The sequence below is a fragment of the Lepidochelys kempii genome, chromosome 27, assembly GCF_965140265.1.
Source record: "Lepidochelys kempii isolate rLepKem1 chromosome 27, rLepKem1.hap2, whole genome shotgun sequence".
NCBI lineage: Eukaryota > Metazoa > Chordata > Testudines > Cheloniidae > Lepidochelys > Lepidochelys kempii.
The window spans coordinates 15,028,999-15,051,048 of record NC_133282.1 but is presented as its reverse complement, the minus strand read 5'-3'; the positions used below and the strand labels follow the sequence as shown (position 1 = coordinate 15,051,048).

The 22,050-nt window shown below is 56.7% G+C and overlaps 1 protein-coding gene across 3 annotated transcripts in view; it reads left to right on the top strand.

Moving 5' to 3' along the window:
• The first annotated feature begins 1,244 nt into the window (after nucleotides 1–1,244).
• SRCIN1 (SRC kinase signaling inhibitor 1) overlaps nucleotides 1,245–22,050 on the top strand; it is a 190,538-nt gene continuing 169,732 nt past the window's right edge. For 2 of the 3 annotated variants that reach the window (XM_073326149.1, XM_073326150.1), the window contains exon 1: nucleotides 1,245–1,521. Coding sequence is in view for 1 of the 3 variants with exons in the window: in XM_073326148.1 (XP_073182249.1) it covers nucleotides 1,459–1,480 (22 nt within the window). In the remaining 2 variants the exon portion in view is untranslated. The remainder of the gene's footprint in view (nucleotides 1,522–22,050) is intronic. The other variant, XM_073326148.1, reaches the window with a different exon arrangement.

The following is a 22,050-nucleotide window of genomic DNA, read 5'->3' as shown; positions in this document are numbered from 1 at the left end:
CTCCTCTCCTTGCTCTCCCTTGTGACAAGTGTGGGCTGGGGGGAGCCCCTGGCTCCAGCAATCCCAGCGGCATCCGTCCAGCAGCACCGGCTGTTGGGGAGCTCCCAGCTCAGCAGGGGTCGCCTCTGGAGGATGGTGGCATGGGGAAACAATCTCGGCTACCCCAGTCCTGCCCTGGCTGTCTAGCAGGGTCACAGGAGTGATTATTGAATGTTCTTGTGCTCTCAGAGGTGGTCTTTCATTGATTTCCTTTTGGAGAGGCAATGCGACCTAGTGGGTAGGGCGCTGGAGTGGAATCAGCAGAGCTGGGTTCTTTCCGGGCTCTGGGGCAAGTCATTTCATTGGTTCCCCTGCCCGCCTCTTTATCTGTCTCCAGTGCTTAATTTGTAAGGAACGTGGTGCTGGGGCTCAAGCATTTTTGTGTGTTTTTACCTTCATAACTGATGTGGCAAGCCTAGCGGTGCCGGAGCTCCACCCTGGCCCAAATTAAGCACTGCCTGTCTCCTCTCTTTCGATCGTAAGCTCTTCAGGGCCAGGGGTGTGCCTGGCTAGGCCCAACACCTGCCACCACGCTGCCCCAATCTCATTTGGGGGTTCTAGGTGTGACTGTAATGTTCTGAATAATTATTGTGTATATCAGTTCCCATCTGCCCCCCGGGGCAGGGGGGCATTCATGGTGGCTTATGCAGGCAGCGTGCAATGGCCAGATGACAGACAGGCCATCTCTGAGACATAACTGACAGCTGTCAATACTATCCGGGGAAGCGATCAACAAAAGGAGCTCTGCTGATGTGGTTTCCACCCCCATCTTTTGCTGAGATTGTTCCTGATGGACCTTTAGAGCTAAATCAGTACCTGTTCCTATGACCGGCTGGTGGGGGATTCTGACCAAATGCCCCCCCATGGAGAACGAATTAGATTTCGTTGTACCCCACAGGTGTGCAGTGGAAATGTGAAGGCTGTATCAGGAACCCATGTGTGTAGGGGAGATCCTATGCTGGCTAAGAAGAAAGTGGCCCATTATTAACAGTTTGCAACTCCTGCAGTGTGGGAGAGCCGGGCGGTGGGATATTTATCAACGTATCCGACATGGCCTTGCCTCCTGGGTCCTGCTGCCTCTGCCGGAACCAGCGGTAATTACACGCTGCCCTTATTATCATAATATCCTCCTGGCATTTAGACTAGACACCTATCTCGGAATAAAATGTAGGGGCCTTTAAGCGAGAGGGACAGATCTCCCTGCACATTAATCTGTCATGAGCTAATGTGTCTCCCATTTGATCCTTTGTACATCGCCGAGCCGAGCGCTCACACACGCACGCGCTCCCACTCTCACACGCTCCCTCTCTTGCACTCCAGCCTGCGGTCTCCCATGGTTGGCTGGGCCTGAGCCCCTCGGAGAAAGAAAGAAAGAAAAAGAAAAAGCCAAGAAAGCGAGCGAGGAAAGCCCGGGCGATAATGGGAAATACACCCTCTCAAGGCATGTCACTCTCACTATGTGCACCCATTCTTAAGTAGCAGGTATTTTTTTTTATTTGTGTGTTTTTGTTTTCTCCCCCCCCCTCTCCAACTGCCCGTACGGTGTGGTGAGGCTGTGGGGAATTGGTGCTGCTGATGCCAGAGTGGTTTGCTTTGAAGCTGAACAGAGGAAGATCAGCTGGGGGATCTTGCTTTTAAAAGGGCGGGGGGGGGGAATTAAGCCCCCTCCATGCAGTGACAAGATAGGACTCTCCGGCTACCCCCTCACCTGGGGGGAATGGCTGCAGATGTGGGGGGGGACTGGGCTACCAGGGGATGCTGGCTGTCAGATGAAGGCAGCAGGGGGTGCTAATCTGGTGCTTGTGGCCACCGCTGGTTTTCAGTGTTGTCCTGTTGTCAGGGCTGCCTGGCTCCAAGGGGATAAAGTATCTATAGAGCCTGCTGTCCTAGAAACGTTGCCAGAACGAGTTGTATATTTTTTGGTGGGGGGGGGGGAAGGAAGATCAACCAAGGGGTGTGCTTTTCTCTCTTGCCTTACAGCAACGTGGTTTAAGTGCTGCACTGTTTGCTGCTTGAGCTGGGTTCTGAATTTCCCTTTCTTTCCCAGGGCTGGTGGTGATGCCGTCTGCTTCATTAAATAACCGAGACAGATGGGGTGCGGGAGGGTGGGGGCTGGTTGGCTGGTTAATGCCTGGTTTTTGGCTTTTTCCAAGGGGGTGGTGGTGATCAAAGGCAGTGTGCGGAGCAGGCAATCCGGCTGCAGGTCGCCCGGGTGAGTTATTTTAAGTGTCCTTAAAGGAGGTGGAAAAATATGGCACATCACAGGCTTTGGGGGGGAGGAGGGAAACTTAAAATAACTCAAACCACTCGCCCCCTTCGCCGCCGTGACTTGCGGTCGCTTTGCTCCTGGCGCGTGTGCAGAATAGGAAAAGGCACATTGTTCCCGGTATTGGGTTGTGTGTGAGTTGGTGTGGTGCCAAGGCAGGGGTGTTCTTCACAAAGGGGTGTGTGTGTGTGTGTGTGTACGCAAACTTCACCAGCAGGTTCCCAGGGTGTTGCCGCACCAGCCCCAAATTCATGCAGTAGGGCTTGCCGGATGTGTGTGGGTTTGGTTGGCACCCCCGGCTCTCCTCCCCGGTGCTGGCAGGGGAAGCAGGAGCCAGGAGGAGGAGAAGAGATGGATTTCAAAGTGGGAAGAGGTGAGGGACATGCTGGTTGCTAGGGCCCCCTTTCTTTTTTTTTTTTTTTTCTCTGCTTGGGCTTTAGCTCTGGCAGGTTCCCAGACAGGCAGCGTTTTCTCTTTTGTTCCCTGCTCTTTTCCCCCTGGCTGTTCACCAGTGCTTTCGCGGTGCTGCCTGCAGGGCCCTGGGGACGGGCTCGATCTCTGATGGAAGCTCTGTCAGATGGGACGTCTGCCTCTGTGGACCCACGGCTCGCTCCGCCAGCAAGCAACCCCTCAGTGGTGGGGTGCAGGAAGGGAGGCGCTGCCCTCCTCCCCTCAGAAAACAGGCTGCCATAGTCTGAGGAGGGGCAGGGTACATGAGATTCACTAAAAAAAAAAAGGAGGGGGGAATGAGGGTCACTGGAAGCAGCAACTGCAGGACCCCCCGCCCCCGAGTGAGACAGGGGCATTGTTTGGTGTCAGAGCTGGGAGAATATTCCCCCTCCACTGGTGATTGTCCCTCTGCCCCGTACCCGGTGCTGGCCCAGCCCAAGGCTCCCCGTTCCCGGCTGCTCCCTCGAGCCAGCTGCTGACATCTGTGCCGTCTAACCCGGCTGGTGCTGCTCTTTCAGGAAAGCAGCACATTGCCGAGGTGTGTTGAAACCAGGCGTGCGGATTGTAGGTGCTCTCGTGTGCCCTGCTCTCCCAACCCTGCTGTGTTCACATAGGACCAAGAGCACAGTGCCCTGGGGGAGGCTGAAGCCCGTCATGTCATCCCAAAGCAGGCCCACCTTGCCTGGAGGGCGGGCTCGAACCTGGGACTTCCGGAGCTCACTGCGCGAGCCTCTGCTGCATGAGCTAAAAGCCACGGGGCTCTTAGCCAAGGCTGTAAGGCTCGTTAACCTTTAATGGTCTCGGTGCCACAACACCACACCCAGGAGGTGTGTGGGTTACCCCAGTGCCATGGCTGGCCGGCCCCGGGTGGTTATTGCAGCCCCAGCCTGTGTTCTTTCGTCCTCCTCAACGATTACTGTCCTAGTTATTGCCTCAAAACTGTCCCTGGAGCACCCAGCCTTCAAAGACCTTGGGAAATGGATCCAGACTTGCTTCCTGACAAGCCCTGGATTCCCCGGGTGACTAGCTTGTGGACTGCAACCTGGATGGGTGGCACATGAACTGCCTGCTGGGGGAGGCTCACCCCCAGTCCCGCCCCTTCTGCCTGAGGCCCTGCCCCTTCCTTGCCCCCCCAGCCCAGAGTCCCCACCATCGCAGCTGCCAGCCCCCGCCCCAGGCTAGTGCCCCCAGCCTATGGTACCCACCTGTGGGGAGGAGAAGGGGGCTGGTGGCTATAAGTACTGGCTAACGGCTTTGTGCGGGGGGGGTCTTATTCACTGTCCAGCCAGGAGTTAGACTCCTCCCCCCTGCTCTAGGATTGGGAGGGGATCATGTCTGTTTATTCAGTCCTGGGTGCCCCCTAATCCTGGGGCCTTTAAAAGTCTGCTTTTACCCTCGTTCACAGAGCCACTGTCAGCAATAGGTGCCCCTGAGCAGGTGTGGCTGAGGCCAGTTGTGTAACTCTGCGGCTGTGGTTTTGAGAGGCAGGATGGTCATGCGGTTAAGGCACTGGACTGGGCGACAAGATCAGGGTTTAATCCCCAGCTCTGCCACTGACTCCCTGTGTGACCTGGGAAAGTCACTTAATCTCTCTCTGCCTCACTTTCCCCATCTGTAAAATGGGGGATAATAATCCTTCCTTTCTCACCCGGTCTGTCTACTTAGACTATCAGCTCTTTGGAGCAGGGGCTGTCCCTTGTGAGGCGCATGTGGGGCATCGATCGTGGTTGGAGGCCTCTGGAGTGACTCTGATACGAAGAACAGGGGTAGTAATTTGCACCATCTGCACTAGGGCTTGCATTTTCCCCGTGTCGGTTCATGGACTCGTTGCTGACGGCTCCTGTCGGTTTCCCAGTGTTGCAAGGGGCCCTGGAGTCAATAGCCTTCGCTGCAGTGAGAGGTGTAGTTTGGCTTTTTGTCCCTTCAGTCCTGGCTTTACCTGACTGCGTTCCCCTAGCAAAGCCCCAGCCGTGGGAGGGTCCACCCGCTCCTGGAGTGAAAGGTCCATTCCCTTTCCCGTGGTCACTTCTCTCCCGTAACGGTCCATCTTGTCCTGAGGCACAGAACCTCGTGGGATGCCACACACTGCAGCCACAGCCGCCAAGGTAGCTTATTAGCATCAGACGTTTAGAAGACCCTTTGGAGCTAGCCTTGGTACCAGGCAGCTGAGTGAATCCACTGTATCAAAGAGCCCCATTGTAACCCAGCTAATGTGGGGAATGTGGACAGCTCCCTCTGCCTTCTGTGGGGGTGCGGGGTATAAAACCCCAGCAACCCAGGATTTAATTATAGAAACCGATTCTTCTTTGCTGTACGTTGATCTGTCCTGTGCAGTCGCTGTCAGAGAGTGCACAGCTGCTTCTCACCCTCCCCCCAGTGAAACGACCTCCCTGTGCACACACGCTCGCCTTTGTGCTGCCAATTGCCGTCAAGGAGGGGGCAGGAAGAGGGCCGACCTCCTGAGCAGCTGGGGGGGTGGGGGAAGAGGATTTCCTTTTAGGCTCAGAGGAGGTGGCAGGTGGGAGATGGAAATAGGCGTCCCCAGAGTGCTGAATGCATAGATAAGCTTCAGTGCGTGTGTGTGAAAGGTGGCCGTACTGGAGAGTAGAAAGCTGGTGTGTCTGGGATGATGGGGAACATGGAAGGGGAGAATGTTTTGGGTGGGGAGTGCTGCAGAGTGGCCAGGCTGCATAGGTGTGTGCACTGTAGTGGATAGGGCTGTGCGCTGCATAACCCGCCCCTCTGTCCCGTTCCCGTTCCGTGTTGCACTGACAGACCCGTGAACAGCCTCCCTCACCCGGGCCCCACCAAGCAGCATCCATCCAAGATAACGTGTCCTCCCCTTGCTAGTTTTTGACAGTCTCCTCTGACTCCCAAAAGCAGAAATTGCCTCTCTCGCACATCCTGATGTCCCCACCGCTGACCCCTTTGCAGCCGCTGCCTGCACACCCTGCCAGTCGCCCCCAGGCGCTCGCTGTGGCCGTGAGATGGGTCTGTCCTGCAGGGCTCTTCTCTGGCAGGATCACAGGGCTCGGGTGAGTGGGCAGGCGTTCACTACAGGCCCTTCTGCCTGGCTGTCTCTCTAATCTCTCAGGGATGGGAGGACAGCCTTGTTGGCTTGATGTCTCCCTTTGATAGACCGGGCCTGTTCCCTGCTACTTCACAAAGCGGATCTCTTCCCTGATTTTTGAAGGACTCTCACCCCACCGGTCCCCAATGCCCTTAAATGCTGAGATGTTGGACTGTAATCAAAGCAGTCTGAGGAGAGCCGAGGCTCATCCCCCTGGGGGTTTGGATCAGGGGAGGCGAAGGGGGGCTCTCTGCAGCCTCGGGTGTTGGAACTGTGGCTGGAACTGGAACTGAGTTTTCTAGTCTCATTGTGGGTTGGGAACTTCAACTTGATCCTCCTTGGGCCCTTACTCCGTTTAGGAGAGGCTGGGGAGGGGCACAGCAGAGGGAAGGAGCCGAAATGTGTTGGGTGGGAAATGCCCCCCAGGTGGTCTGTAGACTGCTTCTGTTTGTGCCAGTCGAATCCCTTTATCCCTGCTGTGTGGCAAGGTTTGCACTTCAGCTGGAAACCTGTTTGAACATCAAAGCCATCAAATCACCCTTGGGCTGGGGGAAGTGGAAATACACCATTTCCAGGTGCAGGGAGCTGGAGGGTAAAGGCTGATATAAACGAACTTTGCAAGCCCATTGGAGAGGGCCGTAACTCCCTGCGGTCTGTAAGATTTGCCTCTCCCCGTGACAGTCTACTTCATTACATTCAGGTTCTTGTATTGCGCCCATCACCTTGGTCTCTGACCATGTTAAGCAACGTGACTAGCATGTCACAGATGGGGTTGGTTCTTTCTCCTTTCTTCCCTGCTTACAACAGCCCTTTTGGGGAAGTGGCAGAGTGTGGGCCTGGCCTCACCCCGTTGAGAGCTCTGGGCATGTTGATAGCCTGGGTCAACCCATGTTGTGTGTGGGGCCGAAGAAACGAGGCAGAGCATGGTTCCTGAACCTGGTTTGACTCCGGCTCTGCAAGGAGAGAGGCACCCACCCACAGCCAACCCTATGCTGTGACCTGGTGCCGCAGGGGAGCTTTGCTCGTGCAGCTGGACTGCACTTTTGAAAGCTTCCTCAGGGCAGGTGATGTGTTGGTAGGGGTAGGAGGACATCTTACAGCTTCCTGGCCTGTCCTGAAGGTGCTAGCACAAAGGGGAGAGACCATGCATGGGAACAGGGTGAGGTCTTTTCCAGCGCTCTGTCTGGTTTGGAGTGGGGATGTGGGTGTGGCACTGTACCAGCTTCCAAGGCTGCTGGGCTTTACTCCAGTGATCTAATGCATGTGCTCTCCCAAGGGGGAAGCTCAGGTCTCCTCTCACAGAACTGCCCACCTCTGCTAGGGAGAGGGGAACATGTGGGCTTTTTCGCCTCCTACCCACCCCCTCCAAAAGCCCAACCCACTGGGCTAGGGGCTATGGTCCTCCTGCCTTTCCATGCTGCCAGCTGGGGGAGGAATCTCAGTGAGGAAAAGCCAGTTGCCTTAGAGCTCCTCTTGTTCAGCCTGAGCCCAGTGCTGAGCTGGGATGCTCCCCCATATAGTTCATATTGTATCCAGATCTGGAGCAGCCGCTGTCCCCATCTATGTAGCCTGCTAGCTCCGATTCCTCGTGCCACCCTGCTAAGAGGACTATATTTCCCAAAGGGAAAACAGGACATCCCCAGCTGCTTGCCCAAGGCCCCCCTCCCCGAGGCTGTTGCTGGCTGTTAGATCTCTGCATGCCCCCGCATGAGACAGTCGCTGGTCGCTGCCACCCTGCTGGTCCCTGCATGCTGGACTGCTGGCCTCCCCTCCCAGCCCTGCCCCACCCCGTGTGGGGCTGGCGTCTCCACTCCCCCCCCCCCACATGTTCCACCGCTTTTTTGATAAAAGTGAGCATTTGTCCCATTTGCTCAAGCCAACTGATCAAAACCGGGACAAATGCCCACTTTTGCATGCGCCCCCCCCCCCCAAAAGTCAGGACAGGACTTAAAAAAGGGACTGTCCTGGCCCAAACGGGACGTATGGTCACCCTACACCCTGCATATCCCAAGAGGACACCTTCTCCCACCAGTGGTAAAGATACAGGGGGCTGGAAGGCAGTTCGTGTGTGTGTGAGTGTGGCTTGCTTTTCCCTATCAACTGTGCTAGCTACCCAGCCAAGGTCCTCATTAAAACCCTCCCCCAGCCACTCGCCTACTGGCAGGGCTGGGGCTGCAGGTGCAGTGATGCTCAATGAGACGCTCAGCGAAGGAGCTTAAATGCTCGTTAAAAAAAATTACTCATTTGCTTCCATGGGGGGTGGGGGGGGGATAATGAAATTTTGCTGTCAGCTGTTTTTATTTTATTTTTTCCCCCTCCTGCTGCACGAGTTCCACTCTCCAAACACATGCAGATGAAGGGTTTCTTAATTTTGTTTCAAACAGACGGGCTGCTGGAGAGGCTGGGGCGGGGGTAGGGTGGAAGAGGAGGGAGTGGAAAAAACCAACTTGTGTGTTTTTGGTGGCTTTTGTTTTTTTGGTTTTTTCCATGCAGTAATGGTCTGATGACATGGGGGAGGGTGGCAAAGGAGATGATGCAAATGACTTCCACGGCATCTCATCGCTCCAGCCCTGACAATCCAGTAGCTGCCACCCAACCAAGGGTGAGTGTCACAGAGCAACTGGGCATGAAAGGGGGGAAAAAAAAATCCTTCCTTCATTTCTGTCATGGCTCCGCTCCGATCCCGTGACCCTTATGCTCCCGCTGTCAAGGAGCGTAATCTCACGGTCAGGTCTTCTCTAGGAGACCTTCTTGGAAAACCCATGAGAGCCGTGGCCCTCTGTCTAGCTAAAGTACTTCTCTGCCCCCCCCATCGCTGTCGTGACAGAGCCCCTCATGGGCTGTAGTGTATTTCTGTGCTACTCCTCCATTTTACAGATGGGGAACTGAGGCTCAGCCACTCAGGCTAGACCTACCTGCACTGGCTTCAATTTAGTTAGCACAGGTAAAAGTAGCGGTGAAGAACCAGTGGCGTGGCCTGCCTGGAACCCTGGGCCCATACTTGCGTTCCCAGCCACCACTGCCGGGTCTTCTCTGCTATTTTTAGCCACATTAGCTGGGTTAAAGCGAGTGTGGCTAGGTCTGGCTTAGCCACACCCACACCACGGCTTGCAGCAGAGATGTACGCTCAGGGACATGCCCAAGGCTGTGCAGGAAGTCTGCGGCAGAACGGGGAGCTGAATGCGGTGCCAAGTGCCAGGCTCCTATCCCACCCACTGGGCCATCCATTCGCACCGCAGTCAGTCCTGAGCCGAATGCCCCAGCAGGAAGCTAGGGGAGGTCACTGGGCTCGCAGAGAAATGGTAAAACAGGCTCTGATGAATACCCCATGGCCCTTAACACCCTGATTCCACCCTGATTCCAAGGGGAATTCGTAGGCTCAATGGTGGTTCCTTTCCTGTTCTCAAACATCACTGTAGTGATGGCTGGTAGATCTGCACCATCTAAGCTGGAGGGCTGGAGCCGCAGGGGGCTGGGCCTGAGTCTTGCTCACTTAAAGTTTCCTCCTTGTGGTTTTATTCTAGGGGTCCTTAGAGCACCCAGTGAGAAGAGCAAAGCCCCCCCTGGCCCCCTAGAAAATCCCCTAGCTTAGCTATCATGGTGCTTCTGCCCCCTGTTGCCTCAGGAGCTCAGCGCCTCGAATATATTTATCCCTATAATGCCCCTGTGGGGTTATCCCCATTGTACAGCTCAGGAGCTGAGGCACTGAGATACTAAGTGACTTGTACAAGGGCCCACAGGGAACCTGTGCTAGGGCAGGGAACTGAGCCCAAGTCCAAGGCTAACCAGTGGGCCATCCTCCCAGGGCTAGGATATGATCCAGCCATGTAACGTGAACTCCTGTCTTCTCTGGAGGGAACTGACCCCTATGTTGGGGGGCCTATTCCTGGAGTTAGGGTCCTCCCCACCTTTGCAGAGCTGGCTCTATGCCCCAGCAGGAGCCACCAGCCCTCGAGGTGTATCTGGGGCAGGAAGGGGTCATGGCAAGGACATTCCTACACCCTAGCTGTTCCCAGCTGCCGGAAGAGCCCCGGGGGCCTTGGCAGCTTAGGGCAGCCCTCAGCGCTGCTGAAGCTTATGTGGGGGGCTGAACTGCCCAGGGCAGCTACGCCACTGAAACGCAGCCACAGAGGGGTTTTCTGTCCGCCGGCCCCGTGTTGCCCCCCCCCCCCCGGCGAGGGGCGGTGCATGGCTGACATTCTTCCATCCACCTGGTGGTGTCTACACCGGGGCTTAACGACGTGAATGTTCTGCACCCCGAGCGACATACCTGGGTGGAGCTAAGTTTCAGTTGTAAAACCAGGCCTGAGTAGGGTGACCAGGCAGCAAGTGTGAAAAATTGGAACAGGGGGTAGGGAGGTAATAGGAGCCTATGTAAGAAAAAGACCGCAAAATCGGGACTGTTCCTATAAAATCGGGACATCTGGTCACCCCTAGGCCTGAGCCAGTCTAACGGGGTCTGCGGTCTGGAGCTCTTTCTCCTACTTTCCCGTGGGTGGGAGGTGGATTGGCATAGTGACAGGGGAACCCTGAGCCGGGAGGAGAGCCCCGGCAAGAGGCTGCTGTGAAAATAGTCCCGCTCCCCTCAGCCTGGTGCACTAGCTCAGAGTGTCAGCAGTCAGCCCAGCCCAGCCGCAGGTATGGTGTGATGTCTCCAGTCTTCATAATCCCGCCAACGCAGCTGCTACGTTTGTTCGTGAGTTGCCTCTCCTGGGGAGGGCAGAGGAGTGGGGTGGGGGTGTTTCTAGGTAGCCAGAATGGCTTTGGTGGGGGTCAGGAGAAGGAGCAGGGTGGAAGCGAGTTTGCCAGCGTGAATGAGGATGGCTCAGCACAGCTGGGTGGCAGAAGCTACCTCGTGTGTAACCTGTGGAATAGTTTTTTTCCCTTGCTACGGACGCCCTCTTCGACCTCTTATCTGGCTGAGCCTGCGGACGGTCACTTTGGCTGACGTCGTCAGATCTCCACCGTCCCCAAGTTTATATATTTCAATTACATCCCATTGAAAGCCTCCCTGTTTTAGTTGGCTCCCTAGATGTATAGGCTTCCACCTTACCACTTGTCTATTTGCTCAGATCCAGGATCCACCTTTCTTTTCCTTTGAGTTTTCACATCCCTTCCATGTGCTGTGGCATCTTTATCCTACTCCAGATCTGACCTGGGACTTGTACCCTCCAAAGCCACTGTCCCCTCTCGCTACTGTCGTATCAAACATGGCCTCTCCATCACCTAAACTATTTAAAACCGGAGCAGACAAAGTGCCCTAGGGTAGAATCCTGGCCTGGATGCCCGTGAAATCTCATAAGGATATTTCCCTCCAGGCCACTCTTTGCAATCTCAGTCTGTGACCGTCCTGTGCAACGTTCAAAGGGATGCTGCTTAGCCATTAGTCACTGACCCTACCTTGGGGCTGCTCTAGCTTCTGTGATTCCCATCTGCCCCTGCGTCAGGTGCCTAAGCACTACCTCAGGCAGGCGGTGGAGGGGTAATCTGCTACGTATAAGTCTCCGCCTTTGTCTGAGCCATTGAACTGGGTGCACTGACAACTCACTGCTCCTCGACTGTGGCATTGCCCACTGTCCCTGCCAGGGAGAGCGATGCTGGTGAGACGGGCCAATGGCTTTTAGCTTCCGACTTTGCATCCTCTCCGTACCCCAGAATATGGGGTGCTTTCCTCACGACTGCCCTGTGATTACAGGCATCAAAATCTCATCTCAGGTGCTCTTGCTATTGTTCTCATTTAATGACCTATTCATTGGGGGAGAAGGTGGGGGGGGACCCTAAAGCCCCAGTCCACGGTCACAGGGTAAGTCAGAGGCAGAGCTGGGAACCGCAGTGGGATGTGGGAGAGGCTCAATTCCCAGCCCTGCCACAGATCTCCTGTGTGACCCTGCATGAGTCACTCGGGGCCATATTTTCAATAGCGCCAAAGTGATTTAGGAGCATCCGCTTCCAGTGGGATTTAGGCACTTTTGAAAATGTTACTTGTGATCTCTCCATAAAATGGGGCTAATAATACCTCTTTGGTATGTCTTCTGTCCTCAGATTGTGTGCTCTTCAGGGCAGGGTCTATCTCTCGCTGTGTACGTACAGCGCCTAGCACGGTCAGGTCTTGATCTTAAGGTACATCTACACTTATGGCGGCATGTGCAGGCAGAATAGAGTGCTCTACACTACTGAACCCCCAGGGTATATCTCCTACCTGGCTCTCGACACACCCAAGCAGCACCTCCTATGTCTGTGCTGCTGTTTTTAGCCATGTAGCGTCCCCACTGCCTCCCCGGTGCCGGAACCTCTCCCCACCACAGGGAAAGGCTCCGGCAGGGCGGGAGGAAGTCGGCCGGGGGGGGAAAGGCTCCGGCAGGGCGGGAGGAAGTCGGCCGGGGGGGGGAAAGGCTCCGGCAGGGCGGGAGGAAGTCGATGGGGGGCGGGGGGGAAGGCTCCGGCAGGGAGGGAGAAAGTCGGCGGCGGGGGAAAAGGCTCTGGAGGGGCGGAAGGAAGTCGGCGGCAAGGAAAAGCTCTGGTGGGGCGGGAGGAAGTCGGCGGAGGGGGGGGGGGAAGGCTCCGGCAGGGTGGGAGGAAGTCGGTGGGGGGGGGGGAAGGCTCCAACAGGGCAGGAGGAAGTCGGCGGGGGGGGGAAAGGCTCCAGCAGGGCAGGAGGGAGTTGGGGGGGAAAGGCTCAGGCAGGGCAGGAGGAAGTTGGCAGGGGGGGAAAAGGCTCCGGCAGGGCGGGAGGAAGTCGGCGGGGGGGGAAGGCTCTGGCAGGGCAGGAGGAAGTCGGTGGGGGGGGGGAAAGGCTCCGGCAGGGAGGGAGGAAGTTGGCGGGGGGGGGAAAGGCTCCAGCAGGGCAGGAGGAAGTCGGTGGGGGGGGGGAAGGCTCCGGCAGGGCAGGAGGAAGTCGGTGGGGGGGGGAAGGCTCCAACAGGGCGGGAGGAAGTCGGCGGGGGGGGAAGGCTCCGGCAGGGAGGGAGGAAGTCGGTGGGGGGGGAAAGGCTCCAGCAGGGCGGGAGGAAGTCGGTGGGGGGGGAAAGGCTCCAGCAGGGCGGGAGGAAGTCGGTGGGGGGGAAAGGCTCCGGCAGGGCGGGAGGGAGTCGGCGGCAGCGAAAAGGCTCTGGCGGGGCGGGAGGAAGTCGGCGGGGGGGGGAAGGCTCCAACAGGGCGGGAGGAAGTCGGCGGGGGGGGGGGAAGGCTCCGGCAGGGAGGGAGGAAGTCGGTGGGGGGGGTGTCACGGAGTCCCCGGGCGATGCTCTGGAACTGCTCCCCATGAAGCCAGTCAGGACTCTGGGGTAGTCGCCTTTCTGTGAGCAGCCTGTCTTCAGGACACACAGCTCACACAGCTTCCACCTTCCTGGGTCTGACCTCGGAGCATTCAGCATCCTCTGCCCCTCCGTGTGCTTCCCCCCAGCGAGTCCGCTCAGGCAGGGCTCCTGGGGAAGCCAGAGGGTCCTGCACCCCAACTTCGCAGTCAGACGTGACTCTCAGCCAGCCAGTAAAACAGAAGGTTTATTAGACGACAGGAACATGGTCTAAAACAGAGCTTGCAGGTGCAGAGAACGGGACCCCTCAGCTGGGTCCATTCTGGGGGGGCAGTGAGCCAGACAACCACGTCTGCCCTTCACTCCATGTCCCAGCCAGCCCCAAACTGAAACTCCCTCCAGCCCCTCCTCCTCTGAGCTTTGTTCCTTTCCCGGGCCAGGTGGTCACCTGATTCCTTTGTTCTCCAACCCTTTAGCTCTCACCTCGCAGGGGGGAAGGGCCCAGGCCATCAGTGGCCAGGAAACAGGGTGTCGGCCATTCTCTGTGTCCAGACTCCTGCACACACCGGCCCTCTAGGGCTCTGCAATGATCATACACCCTTACCCCACCCCCTAGATACTTAAGAACTGCATAGGGGAAACTGAGGCACCCCCACAATATTCGGAGGAAACATTAAGAACAGGCCCACTTCGTCACATCTCTCCCCCCTTCGAGATCGAACTGAGCGGGGTCACTTTACCCGGTGACCTGGGGAAGTTCGAAGCCACCAATGTTCCCATGGATGCCCCAGCATCTCTCCCATTCCTTGGTAGGAGTTACACCAGGCCCTTCCAGTTTCACGCCCTCCCTTAGGTCGGGGGTGGTCGATAGCACTAGCAGGCTGCATGTGGTAAGGTTTCTGCAGCCCATGCCCTTTGGCCACCCCAAAACCCCAGGGGGTCAAACTGGGATTGGGTTTTCTCCGAGTGCTCCAGTCTGGAGGGCTGCAATTCGGGCTCTCTTGGTTAAGGGCCCCCATCTTGACCTGGGCCACATACTGTTCACTTACAGAACTAGCATGGAGACATCCCTTTCTCCACAACCTTGTCTCCCCAACAAGCTGGCCAAACACAGCCACTTGGTTATAGGACGGTGTACCTTTCTTAACAGCTTTCACTCCATCTGAGACCTTCTCAAAGCTATCCACACTGGATTTTTCAACAGGAAAGTCAGTGGATCCATTCACAACAGAAAATTTCTGGCTGTTAGGAACTGAAACTTTCTTGATTAAATCATTTTCACACCCTTCAGTTGCAGTAAACTGCTTGCAAAGACTCCATGAGGATTCCTTTCCCAAGGGCTTTTCTATGCAACAATTCACCCCTCCCAGAAATTCTGCTCTTACCCTCTTTACCTAGGGCTTGCTCTAGGGGAACACTTTCCTGAGCAACAACAGACTCTTTCTGGGTCTCCCTTACATCCAGAATCACCTCTGGCCCATCCGGTGGATTCCTACATAATCCCCTTTGAGGCAAACTTACAGACTTCCTAGATAAAAGGTTAGAAGCATTCTCCTTCCCTTTGCCACACACAAGTTCAGGAATCTTTTCCTTCTTGCTACAGGTTTCCACACCCTCAGTAGGTAACACAATCACACACCTTCATGCTCTCCTTGTGCCCTGGCTAGGATCTCACCCTGATTAGACAGAGTTGCTCCACCCTTTCCAACAACACACTAGCAACAGGCAAAATACAAGCACCAGAATTGTCTGGTCTCGGGGATTTTACATAGACACTAACTGGATGCGACCTAGTTACAGGGCCATTCTCCTGAGCAGACAGAAACTTAGGACCCTTCCCTTCCTGGGCTTTAGCTGAATCCAGAACCAGCTCTGAGACAACTGCACGACCCTCAACCATCACAGGCTGAAAGGCCCCTTCTGTCTGCTCCACAGACAAAGAAGAGCCGGACACACTTTCTCCTTTACCAGACACACAGGTTGGGATCTCATTCCCTTTGTCCCAGCACACAAGGCTGGTCACAGACAACTGCTTGGAGATCAGGGTAGCTCCCTCCATAGGCAAGTCAATACCCCTGACAGACAGAGACCCATTTCCTTCACTGTCCCAATTCTCCACCCAGCTAACAGGTAAGGTCCAGGGACTCTCATCTTCCACTCTCCTCGCCTTCCCACCCTGCTGACTGGACACAGCCATCAGATCACAAGGCTGCCTAGGCTCATCCAAACTTTCCTTACCAAGCACCTTGCCACTCCCCACAGATCCCCTGCCCTGCCTGTGTCTCCCCCCACTCTGCTGGGGTCTCAGCTCCCACTGTGCTCAGCGCTGCCCTTGCTGTCCCAGTGGGGCAGGCCACTGCTTTCCTCAGTGCATCAGAGCCAGCGAGAGTCCCCACTCTGGTGTGCAAGGGGGCAGGGAGCATCTCTCTGTCCCACCCAGCCCCAGGGGTCTGGTTACAGGCAGGCAGGTATCCTGAGCCTAGCGGCTCCTCCCTGCTGCCAGCCAGGTCATCTGCATTTTCACTGACCATTTCCCTCTCTGCCGATTGGTTCCCTGGATTCAAATTCAAACCCTTGGCAGTTACAGGAACAGGGCCTGGATCCTGTCCCAAAGAGACACAGTCACCCCACAACAGGGTCTCGCAGCTGGTGTCCTGGGGCACCCCAACGACCAGCCAGCCCCACTCCTCCTGGGTCTGCACAGGGATCTGGGCCATAGGCAGGACGAGGGGCTTCGTCCCTGGGACCCTCACCCAGCTCACACAGCCCCTCAGCATCTGAGGCTGCACCACCCAGGGCCTGACACCAGTTCTCTCTGTCCCAGGATCTCGCCACCCCAGGAATGTCTCCCCATTGATCATCACCTTCTGCTCCCACTGGGGGTCCGAGGGGCCTGGCCCCAGGAAACTCCACACAGACATATAGGTTGGGGTCAGGAGTGGGAGCGTGTCCACCTCCCCACCCATCTGGCTGACAGAGTCTATGGCCTTGGGACCCAGCAAGGGAGCTAGACACCGGGGCTTTTCCGCAGGGTCCCCTTGGTTCAAATCGCCAGCCTGCTCAAAGGCAGTGAGGTGGGCATCCACATCCCCCCCTCCTTAACCAGGGGCAGCAATTTAGTCTCGAGGTTCCCTGCGGAACTGGCCCCCCGGGGTCTATCCCCACTCACCCCGGGGAGGTCCCCTAGGCCTCTCCGCTCCCCCACCGCCAGTTCATGCTGCTGCTGCTTCTGCAGCTCTTTCTCGGGCTCTCGCTGTCTCTCACAGTCCTCTTGCTCTCTCGGACTCAGCTCCAATCCCGTCGGTCTCCGATCCCCGGATGGGGAACGTCTGGTTGGGGACAGGAGTTTTGGCGATGCCTGGCTCCCACTCCCACTGCTCCCAGATCCTGCTATAGCCCCATTTGGGGTCAGGAATCTGTTCCTTAGAGCGGTCATCCTCCTCCAGCTGCACAATTAACTCTGCTTTGGTGAACTTTCCAACGCTCAACCCTCTCTTTTTGCACAGGGTTACAATGTCCTTCTTAAGGAGACGGGGACAGGCCATCACTCCGCTCCTCCCAAGTTGTGGACTCACAGGCCCGTGTGTTCTCAGCTCCCCACGGTTTCCAGGGAGAACCCCTAGTGTGCCAGCCCTTCTCGAGGTCACCACCTCTTTGCCAGGGTCGAGCTGCAGACTCCTCCGCCCCTTGGACTGGTCGCTGCAATCCCCAGGGGAACCCTGTTACTGCAAAAGTCCTTCTCTCTCCCCGCGCCAAGCTGCAGGCTCCTCCGCCCCTGAGACTGCTCGCTGCAGTCCCTAGGGGGACCCCATTACTGCACAGTCCTTCTCGCTAGTCACACACTCCCAGGGGTTAACTGCCCCCCGAAACCGCTCCTCTCTAAGCCTTCAGCAGGCCTGGTCCTCAGCGATCCCCCTTCGTGTTACTGCTCCCCAGTCACTTACTGCAGGAAGCGCCATCCACGGGGTGCAGTACATCCCACCGCTGCCACCAGTTGTCACGGAGTCCCCGGGCGATGCTCTGGAACTGCTCCCCATGAAGCCAGTCAGGACTCTGGGGTAGTCGCCTTTCTGTGAGCAGCCTGTCTTCAGGACACACAGCTCACACAGCTTCCACCTTCCTGGGTCTGACCTCGGAGCATTCAGCATCCTCTGCCCCTCCGTGTGCTTCCCCCCAGCGAGTCCGCTCAGGCAGGGCTCCTGGGGAAGCCAGAGGGTCCTGCACCCCAACTTCGCAGTCAGACGTGACTCTCAGCCAGCCAGTAAAACAGAAGGTTTATTAGACGACAGGAACATGGTCTAAAACAGAGCTTGCAGGTGCAGAGAACGGGACCCCTCAGCTGGGTCCATTCTGGGGGGGCAGTGAGCCAGACAACCACGTCTGCCCTTCACTCCATGTCCCAGCCAGCCCCAAACTGAAACTCCCTCCAGCCCCTCCTCCTCTGGGCTTTGTTCCTTTCCCGGGCCAGGTGGTCACCTGATTCCTTTGTTCTCCAACCCTTTAGCTCTCACCTCGCAGGGGGGAAGGGCCCAGGCCATCAGTGGCCAGGAAACAGGGTGTCGGCCATTCTCTGTGTCCAGACTCCTGCACACACCGGCCCTCTAGGGCTCTGCAATGATCATACACCCTTACCCCACCCCCTAGATACTTAAGAACTGCATAGGGGAAACTGAGGCACCCCCACAATATTCGGAGGAAACATTAAGAACAGGCCCACTTCGTCACAGGGGGAAAGGCTCCGGCAGGGAGGGAGGAAGTCGGTGGGGGGGAAAGGCTCCGGCAGGGAGGGAGGAAGTCGGTGGTGGGGGGGAAGGCTCCGGCAGGGCAGGAGGAAGTCGGTGGGGGGGGGAAGGCTCCAACAGGGCGGGAGGAAGTCGGCGGGGGGGGGGGAAGGCTCCGGCAGGGAGGGAGGAAGTCGGTGGGGGGGGGGAAAGGCTCCAGCAGGGCGGGAGGGAGTTGGGGGGGGAAGGCTCCAGCAGGGCAGGAGGGAGTCGGCGGCAGGGAAAAGGCTCTGGCGGGGCGGGAGGAAGTCGGCGGGGAGGGGAAGGCTCCGGCAGCAGACAAAGGCCTTTCACTGCAGCGTGTTGGTACATGTCCAGTGCCTGTTCTCCACACACTGCCCGAAGCGTAGACATAGCCTTAGTCAGGACCTCTAGGCACGGCTTTAAGAGAAACAAGTTTGGGTCCCCTGCTCTCGCCTAGTGGAGAGCTGGGCCCAGCAGCCATTTCCGAACCTTGCAAAAGGGCAGGAGCAGTCCCCCCATTCCCCGCTGTCTCCGCAGGCTCTAAGCAGGGCTGGAAATACCATCCATTTGTCAGAGAAAAGGCAGCAGCAAGGCCTGGGCTGAGTGACACAGTAATAGGGGGCGAAACAACCACCTGTCAGTTGACTTTCTTTCCATGGCTGCCATTACGTTTGGCAAGGGCAGAATGGGAGATGAATCAACCGTCCCGTCCCCTGTTATTTGGAGCAGCACTGTCATGGCACTCGGGGCTTTTCATTTGCCCGGGCGGCTTTATGTTAAGGAACCAGACTCGCGCTCAAAATAAAAGTCATTTTAGATTTTCATGCATGGAAAAATCCAGCACTTTCCTCCTGCTATTATTAGAGTCCAATCTCCGGGGCGGGATGGGAGGGCGAGACACGAGGGCTCGGATGAAGCATCCGACCCCAATGGAGAAGGCCGGCACGCACTGTGTGTTTGTCTGGGCCCACGGTGTGATGCCGGGATCTCTGCAGCACCAGGCGCTGAAAGCCACCCACATGGAAAGCCAAGGTTTGGAAGTGACCATTGAAGTCTGGCCCTTCAGTACAGCCACATGGCGGGCTGAGTGTGTTGGAGGCGACCATAGAGGGCTGGGCTAGGTTAGACCTAGAGGGCTGGGCTAGGTTAGACCTAGATTCTCTTCCTGACACTGACTTTTAGGCAAGTCGCTTAATCTTTCTGTGCCTCGGTTTACCCATCTGTAAAACAGGGAGGATGGCATCTAACTCCCAGCGGGGTATGTGCGTGAGTTTATAAAGCACTTGGAGATCCTAAAATAAAAGGCCCCTGTGGAAGCTCAAAGCACAGTGTTCTCATGAAATGGGAGGGTGGATGCACGACCAGCGAGGTGAAGCTCGGAGGAAATCCCCTCTCAGTGGCAACCCAACAGGCCCCAGTGGCCATTGCTAAGCACCGTGCTCGGCCTTTGAATGTTTCCTGTTAAGTCTTTAATGGTTGTTTTCCGGGAAGGAGAGAAACCAGCTGACTGCGTGCGAAGCTCTGCTTCCCCTGCAATCAGTGTCTCTTCTCGGCAAGAGAGGCAGGCGGCTGGGGAATGCCGACTTCTCCAAGGAAAACCGTCCATGCTGGTTGCTGTGGGGAAGTTAACTGGCTGGCAGAAGAGGGGATGGCTAGTTTCGATTCTGCCCTTATGCAGGCAAAACTCCCCATTGACCTTCAGGGAGACCTTTGCCATCCCCAACCCCCCACCGTGCAGCCAATATCCTGGTCTAGGAGAACCAAGAGGGGTTCTCCACCCCACCTGTCACCCTTAGGGATCGCTGCTCCTGTTCTGCGTTCAGCATTTCCTTTGCTCAGGAAGCAGAGCTCTCCAGGGCATGACCACAGCCTGCTGGCCCAGAGAATGAGGCACTGGGATTAGGAATTTAGCCACGGGGCGGTGCTGGTTAATGCTGCGAGGGTGGCCCAGCATTGTAAGTGCCGGACACGGTGATTGCGTCAGTGTTTTCCTTTGGTCTGAGTCTGGTTTCCACAGCACGCTACCCCGAAGAGAGGAGATGGTTCTTCAGGCTGCCAGGCCTGTTAGGAGAAAAGGACAAGCTGGGATCATTTGAGCATCTCTTGCCTAATGAACTCCCTGTCACTGCAGTGGCCTCACATGTTGGTGGCACGTCGAGAATGCAGCGGGGAGGCGTGATTTTCAGCACAGGGAGGCTGAGAGTAGAACTAGCAGCGTGGACAGTGCAGCGCTGGCCGTGGTTCGGGCTAGCGACCCGAGCTCGGACCCAGGGGGTTGGGCAGGCTTGGACTCTGGCAGCTAACCTGAGCTGCTGCCGGGACCACCATGTCCGCGCAGAGCTAGTGCGAGTCTGTCTGGCCACACTGGGAATCCGGCTGCAGCGTAGACGTAACCTTGGTCTTCCCTGTTCTCTGCCTGCGGCACAGAACAGTTTAGTCTCCGGAGAGCTGGAATGTTTTAGTCAAAGTCATTGGGTTTCAGATGGGGGGGATCTGGGTGAAGTGTAATGGCCTGTGATGTGCAGGTCAGACTAGAGCTACTGCTCCCTTCTAGCCTTAAACTCTGACACCGTGAAACTATGTCCTAGGAAGTGCTGTGGGAGTGGGGCGGATCGAGGGAGAGAGCCAGGCTGGTCTTGTCATGAAGGCACCGTACTAGAGCCTGGAAGATCTCTCTCTGTGACCTTGGGCCAGTCACTTAATCCTTCTGTGCCTTGATTTTTCTCTTTTGTGTAGTGGGGATGTAAACGGGTCTCCCTTGGGTGTTTTGCCAACCTGGTGGGAGCCCCTGGACATGCCCAGTTATAAACACTGGGTGGAACCCCCTCAGGGCCCCATCTCTCATCCTTGCAGGTGAACGCTGTCCTTTCTAGGCCTTCTTCTATTTCTTTACAAGGGGAGAACCAAAAAGGAAACCAACGTTCCAATGCGACTGAGAATAAACTCTTCCCAGGGCCGGCTCCAAAGGGAAAAAGGGCCAGCGATACCCCCTGAATTCAGGAGGGGCCTACGCAGCAGATTTACAGGAGTCCTTCTGGCCGGGTCGCCAAATCCGGCTCTCCCTGGGAGTTTGCTGCACTCCTTGTAGGGATGGGGGTGGGGGTTTCAGGCATGGGAGCTCCTCCTGCTGTTTCAGGAGCCGGTCCAGCCGCTTCTGGCTCTGGATGTCCTCCCCTGCCGTTGGCAGCAGCTTCCTCCTTTCTAAAGGCCTCCTCCCTACCATGCGTGAGTAGAGTAGTGTGGACGTGTTAGCACGGCTGGAGACCCGGGTCCAGCACTTGTAAACCCAGGTTTATAGTCCAGTGTGGATGCTCAGACACAGGCGTGAAACACCGAGTCCACGAGCCCCGCCCCCCGCTTGGTCGTCTTAGACTTGAAACTCTTCAGGGCGGGGACTGTCTCTCACTCTGTACGTGCAGTCCCCCACACAACGAGGTCCTGATCTTAGGGTTTCTCTACACTTAAAATGCTGCAGCACTTCAGTGTGGACACTACCTACTCCAACGGGAGGAGTTCTCCTGTCGGCATAGGTAATTGACCTCCCCTTTGACCTGGCGCTGTGTACATTGGGTGTTAGGTCTGTCAGAAGTGTGGGTTTTTCACACCCCTGAGAGGTGTAGCTATACCGATGTAAAATCCTAGTGTAGATGGGTCTTAGTGGGTGCTATTGTATTATATATAAATGAATAAGTTGCCTGTCTTGCTTTGGCGTCATGTCTAAAGAACCTTGATTCTCCTGCTGATTCTGCTCTGGGGTGGGACAGAGACGGGTCTGATTTTGCTCCTCTTCGTCCCCCCATGCAGTGCTGGGAAGAAGCGTATTGGAAGATCAGATTCTACGCCCCCCACCCCACTACTGTGTCACTGAACAGCAAACGCTGGTTCTTGGCCATCCACCCGGCAGGCTCGTCTCCTCTTGTCCCCTGCATGTGCCGGTCGCCTGCAGCAGTGTCCGCAAGAGGGTTTCAGATGGTGGGACCCTTTCCAAGGCACCGCTGGGGCGATCAGGACTGTTTTGCTTTCTGGCATTCCCTGTCTGTTTTCATCTTCGCCTTCAATTCAGACATCTCCCCTGCTGAGCATCCCCAGCACTTGGCGGCCTCCTGTTTGTGGCATCGCAGCAGGGATGGAGAGTGTGTGCAGCACAGGCAACCTCAGGCCGCAAGGCCGGTGGTGTGTTCAGGGGAGGGGAGGGCAGGCCCGGGGGGAAGAACCTCCGATGAGGCA